This window comes from Rhinolophus sinicus, linkage group LG14, assembly GCF_036562045.2.
Source record: "Rhinolophus sinicus isolate RSC01 linkage group LG14, ASM3656204v1, whole genome shotgun sequence".
Classification (NCBI taxonomy): domain Eukaryota; kingdom Metazoa; phylum Chordata; class Mammalia; order Chiroptera; family Rhinolophidae; genus Rhinolophus; species Rhinolophus sinicus.
This window is the reverse complement of record NC_133763.1, coordinates 35,347,748-35,374,452: the sequence shown is the minus strand read 5'-3', so window position 1 is coordinate 35,374,452 and position 26,705 is coordinate 35,347,748. Positions and strand designations below refer to the sequence as shown.

The 26,705-nt window shown below is 36.6% G+C and overlaps 1 protein-coding gene across 1 annotated transcript in view; it reads right to left on the bottom strand.

Moving 5' to 3' along the window:
* PLPPR4 (phospholipid phosphatase related 4) overlaps window positions 1–21,758 on the bottom strand; it is a 37,072-nt gene extending 15,314 nt beyond the window's left edge. The window contains exon 1 of the mRNA XM_019747052.2: window positions 21,367–21,758. Within this exon, the coding sequence (XP_019602611.1) occupies window positions 21,367–21,444 (78 nt within the window). The 5' untranslated portion in view covers window positions 21,445–21,758. The remainder of the gene's footprint in view (window positions 1–21,366) is intronic.
* Window positions 21,759–26,705: the final 4,947 nt, after the last annotated feature.

The window sequence follows — 26,705 nt, the reverse complement described above, 5'->3', positions numbered from 1 at the left end:
CATATTGAATTATATTACTTTCAAGTGTACAACATAATGATTCGATATTTGTATATGTTGCAAAATGATTACCACAATAAGTTTAGCCAACATCCATCACCACACATAATTACAAATCTTTTTTTCTTGTGTTGAGAACTTTTAAGATCTCTCTCAGCAACTTTCAAACACATCATACAGTATTATTAACTATAAATCTCCATGCTGTATATTACATCTCCAGGACTTATTTATATTATAACTAGAAGTTTGTAACTTTTGATTCCCTCACCCATTTTGCCCACTCCCCAACCCCCTTTGCTGTCAACCATCAATCTGTATCTATGAGTTCGAATTGTTGTTGTTTAAGATTCCACATATACTATCATAGAGCATTTGTCTTCCTCTGTCTGACTTATTTCACAAAGCATAATGCCCTTAAATTCCATCCATACTGTTGCTAATATCAAGATTTCCTTCTGTATTGTGGCTGAATAATATTCCATTGTATGCACATGCCACATTTTCTTTATTAATTTATCTATCAATGGACACTTAGGTTGCTTCCATGTCTTGGCTGTTGTAAATAATGCTGCAGTAAACATGGAGGGGTATATATCGTTCCAGTGGTGTTCTAGTTTCCTTCGGATTTGATAAATACCCAGAAGTGGGATTACTGAATCATATGGTAGTCCTATTTTTAATTTTTTTGAGGAACATCCGTACTATTTTCCATAGCAGCTGTACCAATTTACAGTCCCACCAACAGGGCACTATGGTTTTTCTTTTCACCACATCCTTGCCAACACTTATTATTTCTTGTCTTTTGATAATAGCCATTCTAAGAGATGTGAGGTGGTATCTCATTGTGGTTTTGATTTCCACTTTCCTAATGATTAGTGATGTTGAGCACCTTTTCATGCACCTGTTGGCCATCTGTTTGTCTTCTTTGGAGAAATGTCTCTTCAGATTCTCTGCCCAATTTTTAATTGGATTGTTTGTTTTTTTGCTATTGAGTTATATGAATTCATTTTATCTTTTGGATATTAACCCCTTATCAATATATGACTTGCAAATATTTTCTCCCATTTGGTAGGCTGCCTTTTCATTTTGTTGATGGCTTCCTTTGTTGTGCAGAGCTTTTTAGTGTGATGTAGTCCCACGGTCTTTATTCTTTTCCTGTAGTGGCCAAATTAATTTCTACCTAGGGTCCTTTGTATTTGCTACTCTGTCTTCCTTTTGTGCTCTTCTCCTGGCTCTTGGTATGACTGGATTCTTCTCTTCACTTAATGATAACTTTCCGTACTCTCTATCTAAGTATCTCTTGATCCAGCCTTCCGTCTCTACCCTTATGATTTTGCTTGACTTTCTTCATGGCACTTATCATTAAGGAAAATTACCTTGTCAATTTAATACTTATTTATTTTTCACCTCCCTCCATCTCCCACTGAAGTATATGCTCCATGAAGTGAGAGTGTGCCAGTGTTATTTATTGCTGAATCCCCAAACTGTAGAACAGTTCTTGGCACATGGTAGGCATGCAGTCATTTAAGAATTTAATGAAGCAATAAATAATTGTTGATAAATGACTAATTGAATAAATGAGTAAATCTTTTTATAACAATAACTAGAGTTACCAGGTTAGCAAATGAAAGTACAGGTTATCCAGTGAGATTAGAATTCCAGATAAGCAATGAATAATTTTTAGAGTAAGTATGTCCCGTGCAATATTTGGGATATACTTATACTAAAAATTATTTGTTGTTTATCTGAAATTCTAATTTCACTGGATGTCCTCTCATGTATCTGGTAAATCTAAACTAGACACAATTTACTTTCTTTGTGTTATGGATTCAATTATTCACTCATTCAACCTACAATGTGCCAGGTATTATATGGGTGCTAATTGTAATATGGCAAACAAGACACGGGCTTGGCCATCTAGGATCATAAGCTTAGTGAGAGACCTCTTTTCAGCTAAAGAAAAAGCCCTGCAAATACATTATTTGAAGCTAGGCCTTTCTGAAAATGCAGACTTATATAACACTGAAAAAATTGTTTAGTTTAAAGCTTTATTACTCATGGAGGATACAATATTTATTTTAAAAAACAGAGCAGATTTTTGATAAAGATGTTTTTGACCACCCATAATTTCTGGTTGTCTATTTAAAAAATAAGTAAATTGACAAGACAGCATTATGCCTTGTATTCCTAAGAGGTTCTTTTGTAATGAGGTGACAATTAAGTTCTAATACTCTAGTAAAACCAAGGGGTCATATGGTTTTCAAGGCACCTAGGAGATTCTAATATCAGTTCTCCCACTCACTACCACCAGTGTGACCTAGGAAATGTTTTCCTTAAATCTGTTTTCTTATTTATGACACAGGTACATTGCTAGTACCCATCATTATAGGCAATTAAAAGGAATAAATAAAGTATTACAAGTAACATTCAACAATACCTGAAATGAAGACCAGTTTATAAGTGTTAGTATTACTGTTGTTGCTGTTGTTGCTGTTATAACTATTAACAATAATATCCTTGTCAAATGTCACCTTTTTCATAATGCCTTACCTAGCAATTCTTTTTGAGAGTAATTTCCTAACTCTTAATTCCCTAGGACTTACTTTTAGGAAATTGTTATACATTTTTTAAATTACTGTTCTTTATTATAGTTATCTGTTATAGATTAGTTATAGTCTTTGCTCTGCTTCCCAAATAATAATCTCCTTAAGGTAGGGGACTAATCTTATTTCTATATTTGTACTATTAATATACGTCATAGTGACTTCCAAATAGGTATGCATACATGTATATACAATAACTTAATATATGAGTGAAAATAATTCCTTTACTAATATTATGCATCTTAGTCCTTTCAGACATTAACCTCCTTGAAACTGCCAATTTTCCCAGTTATACCATTTTTCTATCCATATATTAATATTTTTTATAGTTCTGTAGAAGCATATTTCAAGACCTTCATATGTTTTCAAACTAGGAATCATATTTTTCTTATTTTTTGATGTTTATTTCTCTAAAGTATCTTTTACTATTTGTCTTTTATATCAATTTTGTTGTTATGAAAGTGATTTGAACAAAACATTTATAATATTTGGTGGAAAGTAGTTTTATACATTTTTCCTATACTGTATTTTACTACTACACAGAGTAATGAATTAAATTACAGTGTTTACTTCGAACATATTTATCTTCAAAGGTATCTTTCTTTTGAAATGCTCAACAACAGAACTTTCTTTTGAATGTAAGAAATTTGACAAATCATGTGCTAATTTTGACATAGATATATACAGAATAAAATCTCACAGACGTCTTTGATTGCATTTAAAATGAGATTTAAAAAGACATTTGAAAAGGTTTATATATTGAGGCATTAGGAATTTTGTTCTACAGTTATGTTGCAGCCAAGAAAAAAGTATGAACCATGCTATTTTTATGCAGCAATACAGAGAAGTGAAATTACCTGAAGATTAGGAGAATTGTTTTCAGAAAGAAAAGATTGATTCTTGTAATTACCATCTTCTAAGGAATTTGTGAGCAATAACACTAGAGCAATTTTTAAAGAGAAAATTATAACAGTTTTACAGGACAGGGCAAACAAAAGAAATGTGTTTCAAAAGATCACATTTGCTAGATAGATAATATTGATTTTTTTTCTGATGCAGTTTTAAAAAGACAAATCTATAGTACACATCAATTGTAGTGAAACATTTCATGGAATCTATCATGACATTTTGTCTAGGTCAGATAACTTGTTTTAGCATGCTGATAAGGACAAACCTCATTTGGGAGAGTTCACTTTGCTCTCAGCCTAGAGTAATACAGGTCAATTTCATTCTGTTCCTTTTTCACAGCCATGGTGAAATCAGAGTCCTCTGAGCTCCTCTTAAACTGGAGGGATCATAGTCTCAAAGGGCCACTTAACACATATGATATTCATGGCTCATTTATTTATTCATTCAAGAAGTACCTATTGAGGGCCTACTAGTGCCAGACATTGTTCTAGGTCCTGGCAATGCAGTTGTAACAAAACAAAGTCCTTTGGTGGTTTCCATGTCTTGGCTATTATGTACAGTGCTGCAATAAACATAGGGGTGCGTACATTTTTTTAAATTAGAGTTTTGGATTTCTCCGGATAGAAATTAGTCAAACAGAAAGACAAATACCATATGATCTCACTTATATGTGTGATCTAAAGAAAAGAATAAATGAATGAACTAATCAGAAACAGTCTCAGAGACACAGAGGAAAAACTGAGGGTTGCTAGATGGGAGGTGGGGTGGGGATAAGGGGGAAGGTGAGGGGGAAAAAAAACCCCAAAAAACAAAGTCCTTATTCTAATGAAGATTTCATTCTTGCTAAAGAAGGCAGCTAAAAATTAAAAAATTATAATATTAGTACATATACTGTAAAGATAAAATAGAGTAGTTGAGTACCTGGATTGTTATTTTAGATCAAGGAGACCTACCTAAGTAGGTGTCATTTAAATAGAGACTTGAATGGGCAAGAATGAACTAATAATCATATAAAAACAAGGTAAAAGGCATAGTCAGAAGGGAGAAATGATATAAGATGAAGTCAGAGAGGTCAGTTTGGGACCAGATTTTGCATAAAATTGAAAGCCAGGGCAGAAATTAGTATTTTGTTCAAAGTATATTTGGAAACAGTTTGGAGAGTTTAAGCAGAGATGTAATAAAACTTGAAATATATTTTACAGAGATCACTGTGGCAGTTGGGTTGATTATGATTGTGCTAGAAGGTGAAAATTTACAAGGCTCTTCAAAGTCAACAACTACTTACTGAGTCCCTAGTATGTGCTAGGCACTGCTCTGAGTGTGAGGAATGTAACAGTAAACAAAATAGAGAAACTCCCTGTACTCATGGAGCTGACATGCTGGTGGAGGTATGGCCATTGCAGTAGTGCAGGCAAGAGATGATGGCAGCTTATACTTGGGTATAGCCCTAAAGATATAGAGAAGTTGGTAGATTATGGGTATAATTTTGGAGACAGAAATGACAGGATTTATTGATGGATTGGTTATTGAAGAAAAAAAAATAAAGGTTGATTTCAAGGATTTGGGGCTTGAGTAATTTGGCTAATGGTGTCATTTATTGGGATAGGGAAGGCTAGAAGAAGCTTGAGAATGAGCAACCTAAGGTTCTACTTGGGAAATATTGAAATTGAGATGCCTCTTAATTATCAAAATGGAGCTCTCAAGAAGAGAGTAAGATGCCAATTTGGAACTAAAGAGAGTCCAAGGTTTCAGGTAGAAAGCTGCAAGTCATGATACAAGATGATTTAAAAAGCATTACCCTCATTTTTGAAGAACAACACTTGCATAAGAAAATTAAAGTGAGATTGCCTTGATTTTGATAAATAATGTCACAAGAAATCAAAGAATGTAATTTGTATTATCCACTCAGATGCAAGAGATAACCTAACAGAAAGAGAACATTTTGTATATTAACAAGTAAAAAATGGGAGGTTGGGAACCAATCCTGATTAAGTATCCCAAAATCATATAAAATGTGAAATTTAAAACTTTAATACAATATATTGAAATGAAATTCAAACTGGAAGAAATATTAGCAGATCAAAGTAACTCTATTAAAGCTTGTGGCCAGTAAACAGGTTGTCACAGGTCAACACTAAGGTTTCGGGGTGGGAGCTCCCGCCCATTCTAAGGAATTTTTCTCGCTTTCCTGTTTCTGAACCCCAAGATATAAACTGTTTTCTGTTCTCCACAACGAATCCTTTCCACAAAGTGACGGCCAATGCTACCAACCACCTGGGTTCAAGGAGCCGATTTTCCCAATTTCCCGACCAACTTTTCTTGGGAGCTAATTTTTTCCTTGGAGCTAATGCAGATAAATATTCCCCTTAAATACTCACAATTATAAAAGAAACTAATAATAGGACTTTATGGTTTATAAAATTATCTTCATCCTAATTGTAGCATATTTAGATTAATGACAATGAACCTCAAAAATATAGATTATAAAAAACATACTAACATTTGTAGTTCCATTTAGAATAGGTTAGAATGAGTCTATACCATTATTCAAGGCCTAAAAATCTAAAGTAGTTTTCACAAATGACATTGATGTAGTTTATATGACATGCATACATACAAATTAAAACAGGACAGTGTGATTGGAGGAAATCAATGCCTACTTCAGAACAAGCAAAATCAGTTTCTCCCCTCATTTATTCCACCAGCTTCTGGGACTAGAAGTGAGTCTAACATCCCTGGGCCTCATTTTTTTATCAGTGAAATGTGGGACTTCTTTCATTGCCATCTAGTTCTAAAATTCTCCATGTGCTATCATTTCTTTCCCACCATCACTACCATATATAATGCATTAGGTTTTCTGTCTCTATTCTCTGCACAATTTGTTTCAGCCACCTTGATATTTCCAGGCTAATTTTCCTAGAATTCACATCTGATCGTGCTTTTAATAGTGTCACTAATTATAAAATAAAGTGCAAATTTTCTAGAGTGACATTTATGATCTCTTATTCTGTAACTTCAATTCTGCCTTCTTGTTTAATTTTGCTCCATACCTACTTGCCACTCTCCCAACCCACAGACAGCCTATATTCCCATTGCATTGAAATCCCCAAAAGACATGTTCTAGACTCTGCTTTGCATTACATTTTCACCCGTGTTTCCCATAAAAATTGTCCTTGTAAAGGTTGAGATCACATAATTTTTTCTCTCTGAAACCTTCCTCATGCTCTCTATTCAGAACTGAAGACTCTGCCTCAGGTACTCCATATATAGCTTTATTGTAGTACCTGATAATCTGCCTTGGATTGTAGTTGTTTGTATATTACTAGCCCTTGTCTTAAGATCAAGTAGCTAAATGTAAGATCTTTGTAATTCTCACAGTGCTCTGAATATTTTAGGTATCCAGTAAATATTTGCTAAATTTAAAGAAATTAGGATATTATTATTACAGAAACAAAACATGGACAATTTCTTAGGTGCCAGATACTGTGCTAAGTTCTATAATAGATTGTTGCATTCAGTTGCTGCACAGCATATAAAGTATGTATTGGTATCCCCAATTTACAGATGAGAAAACAGAAACGGAGATGGGTTACGTAAATTGCGCAAAGGTCACAAGTCGGTGAGGGGGGCCACCCACATTCCTCCCAGGTGCGTGAGTTCAGAAAACATGCTCTCAACTGCTTTCCCTGAGGATCTCGACCTACTTTCCTCCTTACATTGCTACAATGGCCGCATTTCATTCCAAATGGGAAGAGCACGTTGTCGACGATAAGGTACCCAGTTTGAAAAAAGCTACCCAGTTGCTCTTAACTCTTAAATATTCTCAGTTTAAATACTGACTTCATCCTTATCAAACATGAAAATTGCTTCTTTTGCTCAGACATAATATCTATCCTTTCTAGAACTCATTTCACTTTCAGTTACTGAAAGTAGAATGTATTGAGTTCTCACTCATACCTAAAAAGAAAACATTTATTGAGATTTTATTTGGACATTTCTCCATAAATTACTTAATTTAATATTCATAACCTCCTTGGGCATCTTGAAATAAATTTTAAGATAAAGACTCTGCTCCTGGAAAGTGCAACAGCATGCCTGGCTTCTGCATACTAGCCAGTAATTGAAACCCAGGCTGTTAAAAATTCCTGGAAACACGAGCCCCACTTCACCCTGCTGCCACTTTGGCACATGTCACCATCTGGCACTAGCCTAGTTCTTTTCAGGAACGAATAGCCCCAGGCTTCAATGGAAATACCAGCTTAAAGGACAGAAGTGAGAGATGGCCATGTGTGCAAGGGATTTAGGTGGCACCAAGGTGAAGGGACAGCAGGCTTTTTTGAATCATACTCTTAATGACCTGACATTCCAAGGTCTTAAATGTTCTTCCCTGGGCAGTTTTCTCCAGTGTAATTTTATTATTAATATTAGTAGTAGTATTAGTAATAGTAGTAATATCTTAAGAACCTTCAGTTATATCTTGCATGTGGTCTGATTTTATTTCACTTCTGTCTTCCCTAGTGAAAGACTGCTAATATAAAATATCAGGAATTGGGCACATTTAAAGCTCTAAATGCCTTCCTGTCACTAGTGTTTCTTTGGATCATTTCTCTAACTGCACAGATAGAGTTCGATGAATGTCTCCATCATAGCAATTGTCAGATGGGATGGCCGTTGTTCCTTTACTTTTCTCTTCTATCCAATGATAAGATCCTTGAGTGCACACAAGTTATCTCATTCACTTCTCTATCCCCAGAACCCCCTCGTATAGGTAAGGACCTGGTATATGGGGTATCCTCAGTGCAGAACAAATTAATTATATGGATGGATTTTTTTGAAGAGATGGTAAATGTTTGAACAATTTTTGTAGTGTGGTTAGTATTGTGAAAGAGAAAAACCCACAGGCCCCAAATGAAATCACTCATACTAAAAGTCCATGATACCAAACCTAGATTTAATACCTGATCTAATTGCAGTTTCAACCTTTCCCAGAAACATAACCTTAATCAACCAGTCTGGAATTTTCTGGTCAAGCACCAGTAGGGTAATCTGTCACATGCCCTCTCCATCTCTGAAAGAAAAGATGTCCTGGCCCCCAAAATAATCCTTTGCGTTTGTTAATAGCTCCGTCGCCCCACCCTTCTTCCTACAGATGCTTCCTTTTTGCACAGCCTCTTGGAGCGCCCTTCTAGTTGCTAGATAAGATGCTTCCTGATTCATGAATCACGTAGAAAAGCCAATCATATCTTCAAATTTACTTGGTTGAATTTTGCTTCTAACAATATGATAAAAGTAAAATCCCCAAGTTAAAAATCCTTGCTTATTTCTATCACAGAAAATGCTCCTATTGTGAATTTCTGGAATTTCACTGATTTTTTTTAAATATTAAAAAAATACAAGAAACTGAAACTAAATCCTTCAAATAGCAATGGTAATTACAGACCTAATATGTATGTTAGGTTTAATGGGAAAAATCTGTTCTATGTCTTTATGCCCAAATATAAACTACATCTTTACAGCTCTAAAAAGACTAATTACAATCACTCAGTGATCTAACAGTAAAGTCTAAATAATGATATGTGGCTGTTTTACTACCTGAATATTGATTCAGCATTAGGCTTGGGGTAGTAAACTTTGTAATCATTAGCTTTAACCTCAGGTGTTGAAGATTTGTTCCTCTTACACAATTAGACACTGAAGTATGTGCAGCATCTTAGAAAGCATTTTCATCTTTAAACCAAGTTAGAGACTAAGACCTGAGGCTGAGGACCTGTATTTCAATTTAAAAATAATTGCTTTTGAATTTTTTCTCCCGGCTATAGTTTCTTTTCCCTTAGAACATATACCTGACTTTAAATAATATGGGTATTGATAGCAATTAATGCTACTAATATTTTCCAGGTACTGTGCAAAGTACTTCACATGTCTGAACTCATGCAGTCTTTACAACACCCCTTTGATGAAGGTACTACTATTATCCTCATCTTACAGATGAGGTAACTAAGGCACAGAATGATTACGTGAATTGTGGAAGATGATACAATCTGTTAGCTAGATTATAATCTCAAGAAATCTGGCTCCTGTGTTCATGTTTATAATTATTATACCTACTGCCTCTTGCTAAAAACTTCCAACACTGACCTTTACCTTCCCAAAGACATTAAGAAATGTCAAAAATAAATTAATACAAAGTACGTTTTTTTCTTTATATATTATAAACACCACCCTCTAATGTCTGCTGTGAGTGGTATTCTTGATGTCTCCTAGAAAACAGTAAGATCTTAATATACTAAAGATTAAATATTAAATAGCATTTTCATTATTAGTGGGATTATTAAATATAGAGAAAGTATATATATATTTTCACCTGAATGGTTTTACAAAGAAATTAATCTTTGGGATCTAATTCATATTTCTTAATATTAAAAAAAATAGGAGTTAAGGAAAAAGAAACATTGTCATTGCAATAATGTCAGGGAAATGAGATGTAGCTCTAAATTTTGTATGAGATATAGAATAAGAGAAGCAAATTTCTGATTCTGATATCTAAAGTGACATATAATTTTATGTATACAGAAATTATTGAATTAGAGACATCAGTATTTTGAAATTTATTTTCAAGTTGCTTACTAAACTCAGGTATCAAATTTATCATTAAGCCATTGTCTTTAAGCACTATAAAGGTTTGTGTTTTCTATTATGTAATGATTAACCAATTTATTTATATTTATGGAATGCATACAATGTGCCTGACACATTTTGTTTAACCTATAAATTATCCAGAAAAGAGATATCTAATCTACTTTTGGAGATGAGAAATTAACAATGTATCATGAACTATTCTCTCTTTCTAAGCTTGTCTATAATATACTTAAATGCACATTATGAGCCCACTTTCAAAAATCAAAGATTTTCCAAGACTCCCTAAGATGCTATTTCCTTGAATGTATCTTTGAACGGGATTGATGCATATAAAAGAGATATTAAAGGTGGACTATTAATGTGGGACATTAATAAATTTTATTTTCCAACATCCTAAGGCTGTGAATCAATTAAGTGTGATTGCAATATGTGTTTCATTGTGAGATGTACCCAAAAGTCGGAAGAACTTGTATACAACCAAATACAATATAACATGGGATACAAGTACATCTGACAAAGAAGCACATTTTATTGCTAAAGTCTTAAATCAATAAACCTAATTACTGATGCATTGTTTGACCAACACGAAAACCTAGGAAGGTAAATGCTTTGAACCAAGAGTAAAAGAGTAAATGTGTGTGTGTGTGTGTGTGTGTGTGTGTGTGTGTGTGTGTGTAGCTAAGCAGTGCTCTCTTGCACTTGGAGAAAGGGAAGTCCTTGCCTCACTGTCCACGCTCAATCTCTGCCCTTCTGTTACACTAAACAGCCTCTGCCTAGACGGGAAATTGCTGTCCTCATTGGGATTTTTACTAGGGCCTGGAAAATGAAGAAACAACACAGGAAAGAATGTGCGACTGAGGCACAGGTCATTCAGGTCTTTGTGTGTCTTGTGGTCATCTCCTACCTCTCTCTCCTCTACTTTACTGAGTGACCTCTGCAATATTAAGAGGAAAGGGTGATGGTGGAGGAAGGAATGGAGCCTGCTGAGTCAGGTGGGCTGGCAGCTTTGGAACGAGCAGTTCTTCAAGGACTATCCTCAAGCAGTTCTTGAAGATAGCCTAGAGCAGGCATCTTCAAGGAGGTCCTCCAGTTGGCCTTTCTTAGGCATGTTTGACCATATACCTGGGCACTGAAGTCTTAGCAATTTCTTCCTGTTTCTGAACAGGACTGCAAAGACCACTGACCTTCAGGGTCAGTAGAGAAGACGGAGGCCAATGGCAAAGTCAAAGCTGAGGTTCACTACAGGCTCTAGCTCCTTATCTGTATTAATTAAGTGGCTAGATTTCTTGGACAAACAACAATTAATGCAATACAAATTAAGTGAATGTTTATTATCTCTTCCCTGCTATTTCCATTGTTCTAGAGGCTGGTGTTAAAAAATGAATAATAAAAGGAACTCTTCCTTAATTATCTCCTGGTCTAATCATCTAAAAAGTCACTGGAACCAATATTATTCATGAAATAACTATATATATATATATATATATATATATATATATATATATATATATATTGAGAAATATTGAAAAATTTAGCATCATCAAACAATTTTTCTTTATACATGTAAAATTCAACTGGAAGCTAGAAACCAAATGAGAATTTAGGATAGAAAAGTTTCAGAAGTTCATTTCTCTATAGTTTATAACAGATTGCTATCCATCTTTTTATAAAGTTTTCCCATGAAAAAGACTTATGATCTATACCAAAATCTTTATAGTTGGAAGCTCTCCAACTATAGTTTCTACAATACAAGCATCTCCAGATCATCACCCAAAGGGCAAAAAACCTATTAATCCTTTAGGGTGTATCCAGCTGCCTTAGGCGATTCAAAGGAATCTTACCCTAATAGCCTAAATGAGGTCACTTGTGCGTATTCCCAAAGATTGGATTATCCTTTGGCTTATTCATAAGTTTTTGGATATATATATATATATATCCTATGTATAGAAGATATTCAGTAAATGTGAATTCTGTCCCACCGACAAGGTCAAGTAAGGGTACTTAAGGCAAGTAGTCTCCATTTTGTGAGTGTGTGTGGGTGTGTGTACCTCTATCAATAAAACAATGAACATGCATTCCAGTAAGTATTTGTTTTCATGCATTGAATTGCTTTATCATTGTATGAATATTATGAAACATACCTAAATTCATGATACAAAAATAAAATCAGGAAAACACAAACTCCTTTCCAAGGAATCAATAATATCTAAAGCCTCATAAAAGTTTACTTTAGACAAGATGCTGTGGGGGTGGGGTGTTGGTAAATGGGAAAGAAAAAACTTATTTACTAGGCACTGAGTTTACATTAGAAATTGTTAGCCATATTATATGTTTTATGTAATTGAAGGGTCACAAAAATGTGCCACAATATTTTCACCATTTTACAAATGAGGAAACTGAGGCTTGGAGGAAGTGAGTTACTTTCCCAGGATTATAAAGCTAATAAGTAGACCAAGTAATAAGTAGACTATATTATTTTACGAGAGCAAAATCCTGATATCTAATCATTTGTTCCACCACAGCATAAAAAATTGTCTTTGTTGGCATATATGCTTTTATGTAACTAAAAAAGCTTTCTATGAAAATTAAAACTATAACTTGTTGTTTCAATGATGCCTTTCTTTGAAGTCTCAAATATCAAAAAATCCATAGGTATACCCTAGACCATAAAATCAGTATAACCAAAAAACGAGGACTCATGGACCTTGGAGATTGATCTTATCTTCAATTGTTCAATAATCCATTAGGCGAGCAACGTCTTTGTTGGGACATTCATCATCACTTACTTTACCAATAAAAATGTCTCCGCTGACAGAAAAAAGGAAGTTAAGGAAAAATTTAGGTTCATAATTATTAGTCCTGTTTTATTCCATCGTTCACTGAAAATTTATTGAAATTTTACTATGAAGTAGGAAGTATGCCAGTAGTGGTTCCATATTTCCATTAATTTAAACAAAAGGCACATAATAAGCAATCAATAAATATTTATTCACTAAATAAATGAACTGTCATGAAAGTACAAACAGATTATACCCTGGTATTTCATTTTTGCCTCCTTTTTGGAGGGTATTTAATATAAAATTGGTCACTTTTGTACTCTGAACATGAGAAACCAGTTTCTAATGATTAGACTTCATCAAATGGCAGTTTTACTTCTAAGACAATCACATAGCACAGGCTTTTGGTGAAGAGCTTCAGTTGTAGACAATATATCCACACATATATGGTTCCCACTCCCAAACAACAGTCTGTTAAATGTACTGCTATCTTGTTTAGCTTTTCCTCAAAATACGTTGATTTTAATTACCTGTATTTCCACTTCCCTTTAATTTATACCTAAGCAGTCTAATGTCAGTTTTAGAAAATGTACAGAAGCCATCTTGTTACAGCAAATAGGAAAGCAATTATCCTCCTTTATGTTGATTAACATAAATATTTTATGATTAAAAAAACAACCAAACAGTAATGGACCTAAGGGGAGTTCAGTGTCTAATTACCTATAGGAAAAACACCTAACATTAATTCTGTCAAAATTAGCATTTCTGTCCTTGGCTTCCACATTCCAAAATGAACTTGAACATCAGGAAATTACTCCATTCCATAGTTATCTGGAAGTACACTTCTCAGCTAATTAACTCTAGAAGAAACCATAGAAAACTGAGATGGTTATAATTAGACGTTTCACAGTTTTAAATACAAACATTCTTTCTCTTGTGGCCTACGTGGGAGAATAGCACTATTTGGATTTTAGGCAAGTTCTTGGACCTACCTGAGTCTCAGTTAACAGAATTAATATCTACTCCTGAGTTGTATTTAAAGGATCAAATGAGATAATATATGTGAACAAATTGCATTAAACTATAATGGAAAATTCAAAGTTATTTTGTTACCAATGATAGAAATTATATTCTTACACCTTACAATGTTTCCTCTTTCCTTTACTATCTGTCAGAGAACTCATGTCAAGGGAAGTTATTGTGAAATTAGAGGTGGGCTATTAGGCAATGAGAAAGAAAAATATCACTTCCAATCTTCTGATCTTTAGTTGTACCCATGCTTTTCAAAGAGCCTAACAATCTGGAAAAAAAGAAGCTCCATTCATAATAGCTTTAACATGTTGTTTAATGCCATGTGGTATCATGAAATGTGTACGCTAGGTATTTAGATATAACTTTCAGACAGCTAGTACAATTTGTTCACATGTAGAATTAGAATGACCTGTATTCAGAGTGTTGTAATCCATGGGGAAGCTTTCTAATGTAAGGAATTCTAGAAATAGTAATAATTAGGAATGAGCACTAGAACAGGAGTCTGGAGACTTACAGTTCTATTCCTGATCTGATATTAACCATAATATGTTTTAAGGTAATTCAGTTAAACTTTTAAAGCCATAACTTAAATATTTGTGATAGAAGAAAGAATCAAGCCAGACGTTCTTTTAGTACATGATTTTATTAGACGTCACTGTAATAAGACATTTCCTCACTTCTTTTTTAAGAGAGGTTGCTTGAGAAAATATATATTCGTTGAGAGAAAATCTGTTGTAATATTTGTAATACATTCCCAGCATAATCAGTAACAATGGTGCCTCACATGCTTTTTATTTAACAAAAGCTTAGACAACCCAAATGCCTAAGAGACTCTCCATGCTTTGCTCATAGGTGGGTCTCCATTAGCGCTCACACGCATTCACTGATACTTTCTATTTTCTTATGCTTTTTCTCCTAATCCTGCTCGGCATAGTGCCTCTTTTTCTATTATCTCTTTGGGATTCTTTCCTCCATGCTCTGTCATTCTCACAGACCTCCAGATTCATCTTTCCTAGACTTTATTTCAGTTCCAACTCCTCCCTCTCACTTCACCCATTGCTCCTCATTCATCCACAGAAGATTCATGGGTGCCATTTGTGCTTTCCCAAAAGAAACTCCTTCTAGGTAGACCGTCATTGTGCCATCTACACATCCATGTCCGAATTAAATCAGTTACTCTAAGGAGAGGACAGCATAAAGGAAGCCAAGTTCAGTAGCTGAATGAAGAGAAAAATTATTCCACAAATCAGATGGACACCCAACCAGACATCTTCCAAGTACATCCCTTCAGATACCATGAAGCTCGCCAAGCCATGGCAGCGGCAGATCTCCCTATCGCAATTCATCTTTAAGTTTAACATTATCATTAGAAGCATGTGTGAGGTGGAGTGGCATATCGGTAAAGCAAGAGTGTGATGGACAAGCACTCAAAACCTGGCTCCTTCACTTAATTGCTGTGTGTCCCCAGAAAGCTATTTAGCTCTCTGAGCTACAATTTGGGGATTAAAAAAATAAGGATACTAATACTTCCTTGGTATTACCTTAATACAATATTAATACTATCTTCTAGGGTAGTTCTCCAGATTAAAGATAATACATGCATAAGATCTGTCATGTAAAGGAGGCTTGAAAAGGACTGTTCTTTTTTGATTACTATTATTATCATTATAATTATTATTAATCTCCATTTGAGGTTGGTGGAAGCCAGTATTTATTTTTTCCTGTTAGAGAAAAGTGGGACAAAGAACATTTTGAGTGACTTTGCCGTGGAGACATGGTAGTATAGTGATGATACCTAGGAATAGTATCAAATTCCCCAGCAGCAGGTTCTGTGTTCAATAACTGGTCTTGGTATTGGTGGAAATGTCCTCATTTAGTCTCTCTAAAACTTAAGAGTCTATTATCTTTTCTATTTCTTTTTTCTCGTTCATCAAAGGACTTTCTGCAGTGTGACTCTAAAAAAAGGAGAAACGGTTTTTCAGTTCATCTCTATTAACAGGATTTGGAGTACTTTGAACAGACTGCCTTATCTCTCTATGCCATCTAGAAAAGGGAAAAAATGTGCAGCTACTATTTTGGTATGTGCAATGCGGAAATGTTAGGATTATTATTTTTTACTCCCTATTGATGCTGAAGTTTATATAAAAAGAAATCAACTAGCTATATTTCCCAGCAAGAAGATCAAATAAGTTATATAATTTTCACATAGAAATGAGCTCGAACAGAAATTTTGTGAATTAATGTTGGCTAATTAAAAATCTGTGGACACTTTCCAGTGGGGAGAAAACGAAAATTGTATTAAGGTTTTGTCAAGACACCACATTGTCAAGACATGATGTTCAGATTGAACTATCCTGGGTATCTTTGCTCAAACAAATGCTTGTTGAGCTTCTCTAGGTAGGACGGCAACAGAGAAACAATGGCTTCTACTCCTGAATACATTGTCTAGTTACTGACCCTTTGGTAATCAACCATCATTGACAAAACCCTGAAACACATCCATTGCCAAGTACAACATTTAAATTAGTGGAAACTTTCCATCTAATTTCAAGGCTGTTGTGTTTAAAATATTCTGAATCTATACTCTAATGTTTAATACTGTTATTTTATGTTTATTGGAGAGAGATAATATTCTTACTCCCTCTGTGTTTGTCTATGCCTGTGCGTGCGTATGTGTGTGTGTGTGTGTGTGTGTGTGTGTGTGTGTGTATGAAAAACAAGAAATTTCAAACTAAAAATATCTTTGCATATAGGTCAAACACAGCTCCTCTACCTCCATAAAGTGAATATCAGATTAGTAATAAAAATGTATGTCATAAAGCAGAATGTTTAAATGAAAAGAATCTCTTTCCCATTTATTTGGTAAGGATTTATATCTTTTTGGCTGAAAAGCTAATTTATCATTTGTTTATATTGCATACTGAATTGATGCAAACTCATATCTTTGAATAGGCTGACTAATGAGAACAGAATTGTGAGTCTGAGCACAGGTGGGACCATTATGATGCTTTGCATGAAGGAAAGTCACTTAGGCACACAATCAGGCTTATCATGTAGAATATTGGGTTATTAAGTTTGAAGGACCTTTCACTACTTCTAGGTGTGCTGCCAGCTGCAATTGCCACTGTAAATGATACAACTATCGGCTGGAGAGTGTTTTGCAACTTTAAAGGCAAGAGAAACCTTTTCTTCAGTGGAACATTCCTTTTTACTTGCTTTTCTGTTCAACCTGATAAGGCCTTGAATGTACTTGTTTTGAGAATTCCTTTCACTCCTTGACCTTTCTTTTCACAATTGAACAATGCAAAATAGAATTACCAAACTTGTTCATAAAGTGAGGTACCATATTGGAAATCATGTGTTTTTCAAATCGCCATGTAATATTGATATGATTGTCAACCACTGATTTGTCAGTAGGCAATTGGCAGCATAAACCAAAGATGTAAGAAAAACTAATTATATCGATTAACTTAATGTTCGCTTAATATCAAGTTGTGATGAATTGGGACAAGACTACTTGATTTTAATGGCTGAACACCTCAGCCTTGAGCCCACAGGGATATAATTAGAGAGATCCTGACACTCTGCACATGGGCTGTCAGCAGCCCCTCTTTACCTACACCTAGTAATGAGGATTTGTTGAAGGTTCACTAACTAGTGAGTCAGTGGGGGGAGTATACACTGCCCACCAACCCTGTGCTTAGAGGTGCCCGGTTGAAGGAGGAACTCAGCTGAGGAAGCTAGCCTGTTGTTAGGCAAAATCATATCACCTGTCAATGTGCTCCATCTCCCTATTTGTACCAGTGGGAAAACACAGGAAGTAACTTTGCCCCTGTGAATATTCTTTCAACATGTTGAGAGACAGTTATTGCAGTGGTTAAGAGCATATGCTCTGAGTTAACACCTGGCTCTGACTCTGACTTTGCTTTGTAAATCCAGGCAAGTTGACTTTTATGAGTTGCAGTTTCTCCTTCTTTGAAACATCAAAAATAATGGCCTCTTTCTTAATGAGAATCTTTGAAGACTGAGTGTGATAGTGCATGTAAAGCATTTATAATTTTATTCTTAGTACATATTAAGTGCTTCATAAGTGATTGCCATTATTATTGTACAACCTATAAATAGCACTCAGTTTATTCTCCCCATTCAGCTCCCTTAAGATTGGTCAATTTCAGACAAGCTCTGGAACTTGAGAAATTGGGGAGAAGTTGGCTTCTTCTGAACAGTGGGAACTCCCAAGCCAGATTTTTTCAGGACATAATCCCTTAAGACCAGCCTAGAAGTAAAACAATCCATTCAGGTCAAGGGCATTTATGAGGAAGGAAATGAACTGATATATCTTAAGTGACTACTCTATGTCAGGCATGATGCTTGGTGTCTTATATGCTTTAACCTCATAATATATTCTAAGATACGGGTGCTATAATTTCTTTTATATATGTATATTCATATTATACCATATAATTTCTATTATATATGCAGAAACTGAGGATGAGAGAAGTTAACGTGGCCAAAATTATCCAAGTAGTGTGGCAACGGTGATGCATGAACAGGCCAATCTGTCTGTAAGGCCCACGTTATTCCCAGTTGACCATGCTGCCATTTTTCTACCATAATTCATTCTAACCTTATTTCAGCACCATCTGGTCTGAATGAAAGTTTTTCCTTTGTTTTCTAGTTAAAGTTTCTTCACATCTCATACCTATCATGAATAGCAATTTAAATTATCTACAATGTCACTGACTTGAGTGAGACCCAGTGACTATTTTCTCCTCAAAATGTGGTCCTTCTGTTGCCTCATTTTGTTACTTAAATTATTGTCTGAAGTAACAAAGTAGGCTTGAAATACCCGGGATGCCAAAAAAAATGTATACACATGACTTGTATTCACCTTTTGTTATCTGTATATATTATTATAATTTTAATACAGTTTTTTCCTTTCTTAAAATGTGTATACATTATTTTTGTCACCTACTGTATGTGTTCTGGGCTGATATGTGATGGAAGATTCGCTCATGTTTCACTTTTTTTTTTAAATTACTAAGGTCTTGGGAAAGTATGCTGTAAATAAAGCAAAGTATCATTATGCTCTAAAATCTTACTGACATGTTAATTCATGCTATATTTATTCATCCTCCAAAGGAGATGTAAAACTCATTCTCACCACCTTCAAAATGAGTCATTCCAAAAGAGCTTTGTAGTGCATTCTGCCAACTTCTTAAATAACTGATGTATTAATGTCTTTTCTCATTTTCTAGAGGATCTTTAGTAGTTCATCACAATTTAAATTTCAGAGAGATAATTTGCAATCCAGTTTTGTGGCTCTACCTTTGAAGTCAGTTATACCCAAAACATAATGTCATAAATGCTCATTCAAACCCATGAATTGTCTTCAAGTAATTGTATAGCTTGCCCTGAAGGAATTCATAGAGGGTATCTGACGGGGTCAGAGTGAATGTAATGATTCTGGACTATTTCCACTCATGGAAAAGAAATAACATTAGTGAGGCATTTTAACTTAAAATTCTAGATAAGGGACATTTTGTTAAATGTACCTCAAAATGCACACATTGATTCTTTAAAGGCACATCCTTAATTCTCTGGTTTGCATCCTCTTTCAGGAATGTATTTTCCTTGAAGCCATGTGGCTGCAATCCATATGTAGTCAGCTTCTAGCTGACCTCAGGTGTGCTCCGTCCTGGAGGTGGAACCCAACAATTAAATGATTTCTTCTAGACAGATACCATAGATCCAGACATGAATGAAAGTGCTTTAGTACAAAACCACGGTGGATTAGCAGTATGACATGTATCCTCACAGGATTTAACTTAAAGGCAGGTATCCCAGCTTTCTATTCCTTTACGCTTTTCATCATGGAATCTTCAACTGCCCATTTTTTCTTGAGAAAACTCTTTCTTGTCTTTCAGCAAAATTACCTAAGCCATGGCCTCAAAATCCATTGCAAACAAAGGAAGGGCAAAAATAAATGAATCTGTTGAATACTTTAAATAAACTGGATAATTTCTTTTCTTTTCCATGGGTCATGGATGAAGGAGTCAGCCATCATTTCTCTGAGATGTATGCAAGCCACATACATCTTTCTTAATACTGAAACCATTTAAAAAATTTGTGACTCCTAAGAGAAACTTGCAAATAAACTGTTATCTATGAGGGCAATTTGACAATGTCTCTTCCCCCAAGTTTCAAGGTAGTGAATATCCCTCAACACAGATAAGCCTCACAATCAGCAAATACAGAATCTTCTATCTGTACTTGGAAGTGCTAAGCCTCCATATTTGGCTGAAAAGACAGCCAAGGAGGGATATTTATAATTCAGCAAGTCTTATCATTCTCTATGCAATCCAGGCTCTAATTACACAGAACATAGTTTCATGCCCCAAACCATCTGATTTCACTAAACCTATTCAATACATTTCTTTTCTACCTATGATTTAATAAACCTCCTGCTTAAAAATGTCTTCCTAATATAATGGACCACAGTGCATAGAATCACTGTACCTGTCAATCTTTATAACCCTCCCATAAATTGTTCCTACCTTAAATACTGCATTTCGGTAAGTTTGAGGTTCATTATGAATACATCTGCAGGTTAATTGCTTATCTGTAATACTGTGCAGCACAGAATAAATGCACATGTACAAATCATGTAAAATCAGATGATGTCACTTATTTTACACATGCATATGTATATCTATATATATCTATATCTATATATATCCATACATGTATACATACATGTATATATGTGTGTATAGACATAATTTTTTGTTAACCATGGAAAAGGGTCAATAGATTGATGCCTAGTTTGCAGACCCAATTTTAGAAGCAGATGTGAGCACCATAGTCATTACGACAGGAGAAGGGTTGTAACGTGTTTTTTTTTTTTTTTTTAATAAGGCACACAATAATATATAATCCTAGTAGTTTATAAACATCTCCAGCCCTTGTACATCCCGGGCATGGCAATGTGCATTTGAATTCTTAATAAAAGCTCACAGATTTCTAGATTCATACTCGCAGACTGAAGACACAAATCCTGAAATATCAGCATCATGGCCCCTCTGGGCCACAGACGCTGTGCACACAGGCACGACAGGAGGGCCCAGGAACTACCCCCACATTCACTCACACAGGTATCTTTTCCCTGCAGGCCACCCAGCAGCGATACCGCTAGTGGTGGTCACCCCAGACTGGCAGGCACTCCCAGGCACACTCGGGGGAGCTCCCTAGAAACCTGAGGAAGGCGGGGGGAGGATCGGGCATTTGGGGGCAGCGGCGCGCACCCTGGCACGGTTCCGAACCTCCAACCCGGTCCAGGACCTGAATCTGCTCCGGAGGTACCCGGAGCATCTGCATTATGCCAAGGCGCCGGGCCAACTCACCTCGACAAAATAAAAGCAGGGCAGGAGGGTGACGCTGTCCTTGATCACTTTGCCCTTTGGCCTCTCCTTCGCCGACATCCCGGCCGCCTGCCGGGGTCTGCGTCCTCCCCTGGGCGAAGTGTGCACAGCGCAGCCGAGGCGAGCAGCCTCCTCCAGCCGCAAGCGCCGGTCGCCGCTGATGTCACATTCTCCGCGGGCACCTCTGGAGCCAGCGCGCTGCGTGCAGCGCCCCCGCCTCTCCCCGCCCCTTTTTGCAGCAACCCAGCGTCTCTCAGAGCCCGCAGGTCCCCTTCCTCCCCTACTCTGGTCCCACTCCCTGATTTTCTCTGCGCAGAGACGTCCAGCTCCCTTCCCTCCTCCAAACTGTTGCTGCAATGGCTTCCCCTTCCTGCCACCCTTCCGCTGCTCTCCACCGCCCCTACTAGGCTTCAGGGCTGTCGGAACTTGACGTCAAGAATTGGAAAAGGGGGACGCACCCCGGATTCTGCAGCAGTGAGTCTGAGTAGCTAAGGCTCCCATGCCCTCCACTGGGAAGCCTCCTGGGTCACTCTAGGAACAATAACTTCAGGATTGCTGGAGAACAGAAGCCTAGCTCCTGCGCACTGACCAACAGTGACACAATCAACCTCTACCTGCATTTTTATGTAAAACTTGGATCTCTTACTGAAAAGTAGGCCCTGATAGGAACTCATTTAGAGCTGGCTGCTATCCAGGAATGACCTCCCCTTCTGAGGATTCTCTGCCTAGAGGACTCCCTGGCTCCCTCCAACACCTGCGCACCTGCTGTCAGGGAATGGCGAGGATCCCCTGTATCAAGGGAGGCAGATGTGTAGGCATCTTAATTGAGTCCAAAGGCTAGGGTGTTCTTACCTTGTCTTCATACCCCTAGAACATCAGTATTGCAGTCACAACCACAAGCACTTCTTTGGACATTAACATAGCTCTTCACCTCTGGGGTCTCGTGCATGGCTGATCTCAACTTTGTGACGACGTTGTTGGCAACCCAGAAGTGTCAAGTGAGATAGAGGAGGAAAACACCCAGCAAATATAAAACAGTTTCTTATACTAAGAAAGATAACACACTTCCATAATCATATGCCCCAGGCCATTTTCAACATCTCCAAAGACTCCATTTCAAGCATGTGACAACCAATTCTCAGCCAACTTTCAGCTCACTTCTTCAATTGCTACTCTCTGTCAGCCTGGGCTGCTGTAACAAAATACCATAGACTGGGTGGTTAAACTACGGACATTAGTTTCTTACAGTTCCGGAGGCTGGAAGTCTGAGATCAGGGTGCTAGCATGGGTTGTGGGGAGGACTCTCATCTTGACTTGCAGATACTTCTGTATCTTCAGATGGTGGAGAGAGTTACCTTTTTGGTTTCTTCTTATAAGGGCACTAATCCCATCATGAGGAGCCACCCTTGCGACATTATTTAAACCTAATTTTCTCTAAAAGGCCCTAACTCCCAATATTATCACTTGTGGGTTAGGGTTTCAACATATGAATTTGGGGGGAACTCGAACTTTTCATCCATAGCATACTCCAGTAGTTCCTTGGCAGCCTGGGGACAATCTGGCCCACCAACACTCACATTTCATTGCCACTACCACCTCATGCCCTCACTTTCTTTTACCAGGGTTGGGTTCCAGAGTCCAGCAGTGTAATTCCTCATTGCCTCCTCTCTATTTACCACATTCATTTGGTGAAATCCCTTCCACAGTTAAACCTAGTTCTCTGCCCTTACCAGGACAACTTAGTGACTGGAGAAAAACACATAACCACGTGGTCTTGTCTCACATCAGAGTCAGGACCGCAAACTTCAGATAGGGCCCACTAACTGACAATCCTAGTATTTTCCCATATTCTGTTCATTTTCTGACTCTCTGAGGACCAACTCACACCATCTCCTCTATCTTCAAATCTTGTCATTCTCAGAGAATGACTTCAACTCTTATTTCACTCAGAAAATGGAAGAAATCAGAAAGGAACTGTGATCTTCCAAGCTGAATACTTGCTGGATTGGTACAATAGCCTCCTAACTGTTCCATTAGGTTCCAACCTTGCTACCTTTGTAACTTACAAAACATTCCCTATACAGCAGCTAAAATGATCTTTTGAAAAGTAAATCCAGTTGTGTCATTCCTCTGCCCAAATCTTCCAAGAACTCTTTGTCACATTCAGGAGAAAGCTCTTTGTCACATTCTGTCACGTTCAGAACTCCACACCACTTCCTCAAAGCCCTACCTGAGGGCCCTGCCCCATCCATAGCCTCATTCACTCTGTGCCTCGGTGGTTTGGCAATCCCAATCCAGCTTTATTTTCTGCCTCAGGGACGTTACATTTACTGTTCCTTTGTCCAAGAACACTGTTCTGCCAGTATTGCATGGCTCAACCTCTTACTTAATCCACACTTTTGCTCAAATTTAACTCCTGGAGAAGGTTTCTTTCACCATGATAAGTATTAATAGTGTTAATTACCCCCAAACCCCCATCACTGTTTATTCTTTCAAGTTATTTTATTATTCTTCATAGAACTTATCTATTTGATAGCCTATCAAGTATATCTTGACCAATTTTTTCATTGCCTTCCTCTCCCACTAGAGTTTAAATCTTACAAGGTCAAGTACTTTTTTGTCATTATATAGCTAGTAACCGGAACTGTGCCTGGCACATAGTAAGTGTTCAATAAACATTTGTTGAAGAACTGAATGAACCAATTACATTAAATCATGCACATAAAATCATGTAATTTAGCTTTTTCCACATACTAAAGGTTCAATAATCGTTAGTTGAAACTGTTTGTTAATTATCATGTTATTAATCACTAGCTATGTTTTCTATTACTACCAACTACTTTGCGTGTGTGTTTTCTTTTTTCAACTTTCTTAGTACCTCAACAGAATTTATAGTTCTTGATGGAGTTTCAAAAATAATTTATAAACTTTCTAAATTTATCATCCTAGAAACTCAGCATTTCTATATATAAGTAAGATAAAATATAAGGCTAATGCTATAGTTCCCTAATTTCATTAGCCAAGAGCTGACAATATGTGATAAAATATCAGAGATGCATGCTGACCACACCTCAATAATTTGGGAAATTATGGAAACATTAGAAAGGTGCTCTCCTTTCCTCTCTAGGTGGTCTGACCAGCTTGACCTGAGCTCCTAGTCAGGGATCAGGAACTGCTTCAGAATTCAAAGCCAATTCCTACTGTAAATCTTCTAACTTGCCCTTGCAGGTTAGAAGTTCCTTTTCTAACCTTTTTCGCCCTCTTTTTCCCCTCTCTTTTTAAAAACATATTCTTTTCCCCATTTAAAATCATTTCACAAAACAATCAAGCTACTTTATGCAATCCACTAAATACTAAACACAATAATAATGTCTTGCATTGGGGTGACAGTTTGATGTATTTTACCTACTTTAACTTTTGATGCTCAAAACAATGCAATGAACAGAGCAACTCATTTCCCCATTTTATAGAAAAATCTTGTAGACAGGATCCAGAAATGGAAAAAAATAAATAAAAGGTTGACTAAAAGGAGAATGAGGTTTGGAGTCAGAAGACCTAAGTTCAAACCCAGAATATATTATATTTGAACTCTGCTCTTGAGTAAGTCACTCAATATTTCCAGGCTTCAGTTTCCTAACATGTAAAATGAGAAAAGTGTTCATACCATCTGACAACAACACTCTGCGGCTCAAATGTGACAATATATGTGACAGCCCTTGGTAAATTGTCAGTTTGGTCCATCCATTGATCTGTTCATTCATTCAACCTACAAATATTAATTGATCTCCTACTATGTGAGAGGCACTTTTTCACTGGGTATCCACTGGATTAAAAGATAGATATGGTTCCTGCCCACACAGAACGCACAGTCTAATGCAGGTGAACAGGAGAGAAACACAGACACTAAGTTAGTCATAACAAAGAAACACTTCCATGATGATCACTATGGACAGGGCACTGTTAAAAATGCTTTGCCCATGTTACCTCATTTATTTCTCACAACATCCTTAAGAACTGAGTACCAGGGTGTCACATTTTTCAGTTAGAAAATTGAGCTCAGAGAAGTTAGGTGTTGTAAGCAAGTGCAGCAACTCTAATTAGTGGAGCTGAGATTTTGAACCCAGTAGGTTGCTCCAAGCTCTGTGATCTTAAGGGCTACAGATACTGCCTCTCTTAACAAACATATAATTACATCTATGATATACACTACTAAAGAAACAATGAGATGCAGTTGATTACTATGAGAAATATCTTAAGTATGGTGGCCCAGGAAGGCCTTGGAAGAGTTGACATTCAAGCCACTTATAGTATTGAGGCTACTAGAGACATTCCTGAACTAAAAAATATCTGCTCCATCCCACCTTCCCCTGTAAATCCACATTTAGGCTAAGGGCAGGACTTGTATATTGAATACTGATGCAGGCATGCTAGTTGCAGGTCCTCATAATAATGGTGGCATTAAAAGCAATTTAATGTGCCTCACAGGACTGGACTGTTTTCAGTGGAAATCCTATTTCAGTGCATTCAAATGAGAAATGGCACCCACTGAAAAAGCAGCATTCTGACATTTCACAAGACAGAGTATTTCACAGCACAAATAACCTGGAAAAAATATGCCTGAAAATGTATTTGACATCATCATTAAAACTGTCAGACTCAGGAGAAAAGAAAGAAGTAGTTTTCCTATGTACTGGTTTTAGGTGCCCATAGACAAATACAAACTCTTTTTCAGCTTCTTGGCAACTGTTCAACCTCGGGATATTTGTCTGACATTTTTCGTTAAGGTCAGAATAAAGGGTATTTAATTTAGTAGTGTCTTCCCCGGATATCATCCCACTCCACAGCATTTTGAGGAGAGAGTGTGAGATTTTAATGCATTTTTCTAAGAGAAAGAGGTTTAAAAGAACTGAATATGCAGATGTGGAAATAGCAAAAGTACTGAAATGAAGAAAGTCCTGGTAGATGGGAAAGTGACGTTCTAGTTTTGGCTTCACCGTTGACTAATTACATGACTGTGGATAAGAACACTTTACCTCAGGACTCCATTTTCTCATCTAAACATGGAGTTAGAATTGTAAGTAGACATCTGCTGTTTCTGTTTGAACAAGATCCATTACTCCTTCTTCTTGTAATGGTTTCTCGAATGTTCATGATGAATGTCATGGTGAATATTCATGATGAATGTTCATGACAGACACACATCATGAAGCCTTAATGAAGGGGTTTGACCCTCGACAAGCCAAGTGGGAGGAAGGTGAGACCGATGTGAACAATTGCACTCTATTCCCCAGGAATTTGAATCTTGAGGGGAGTGATACCAA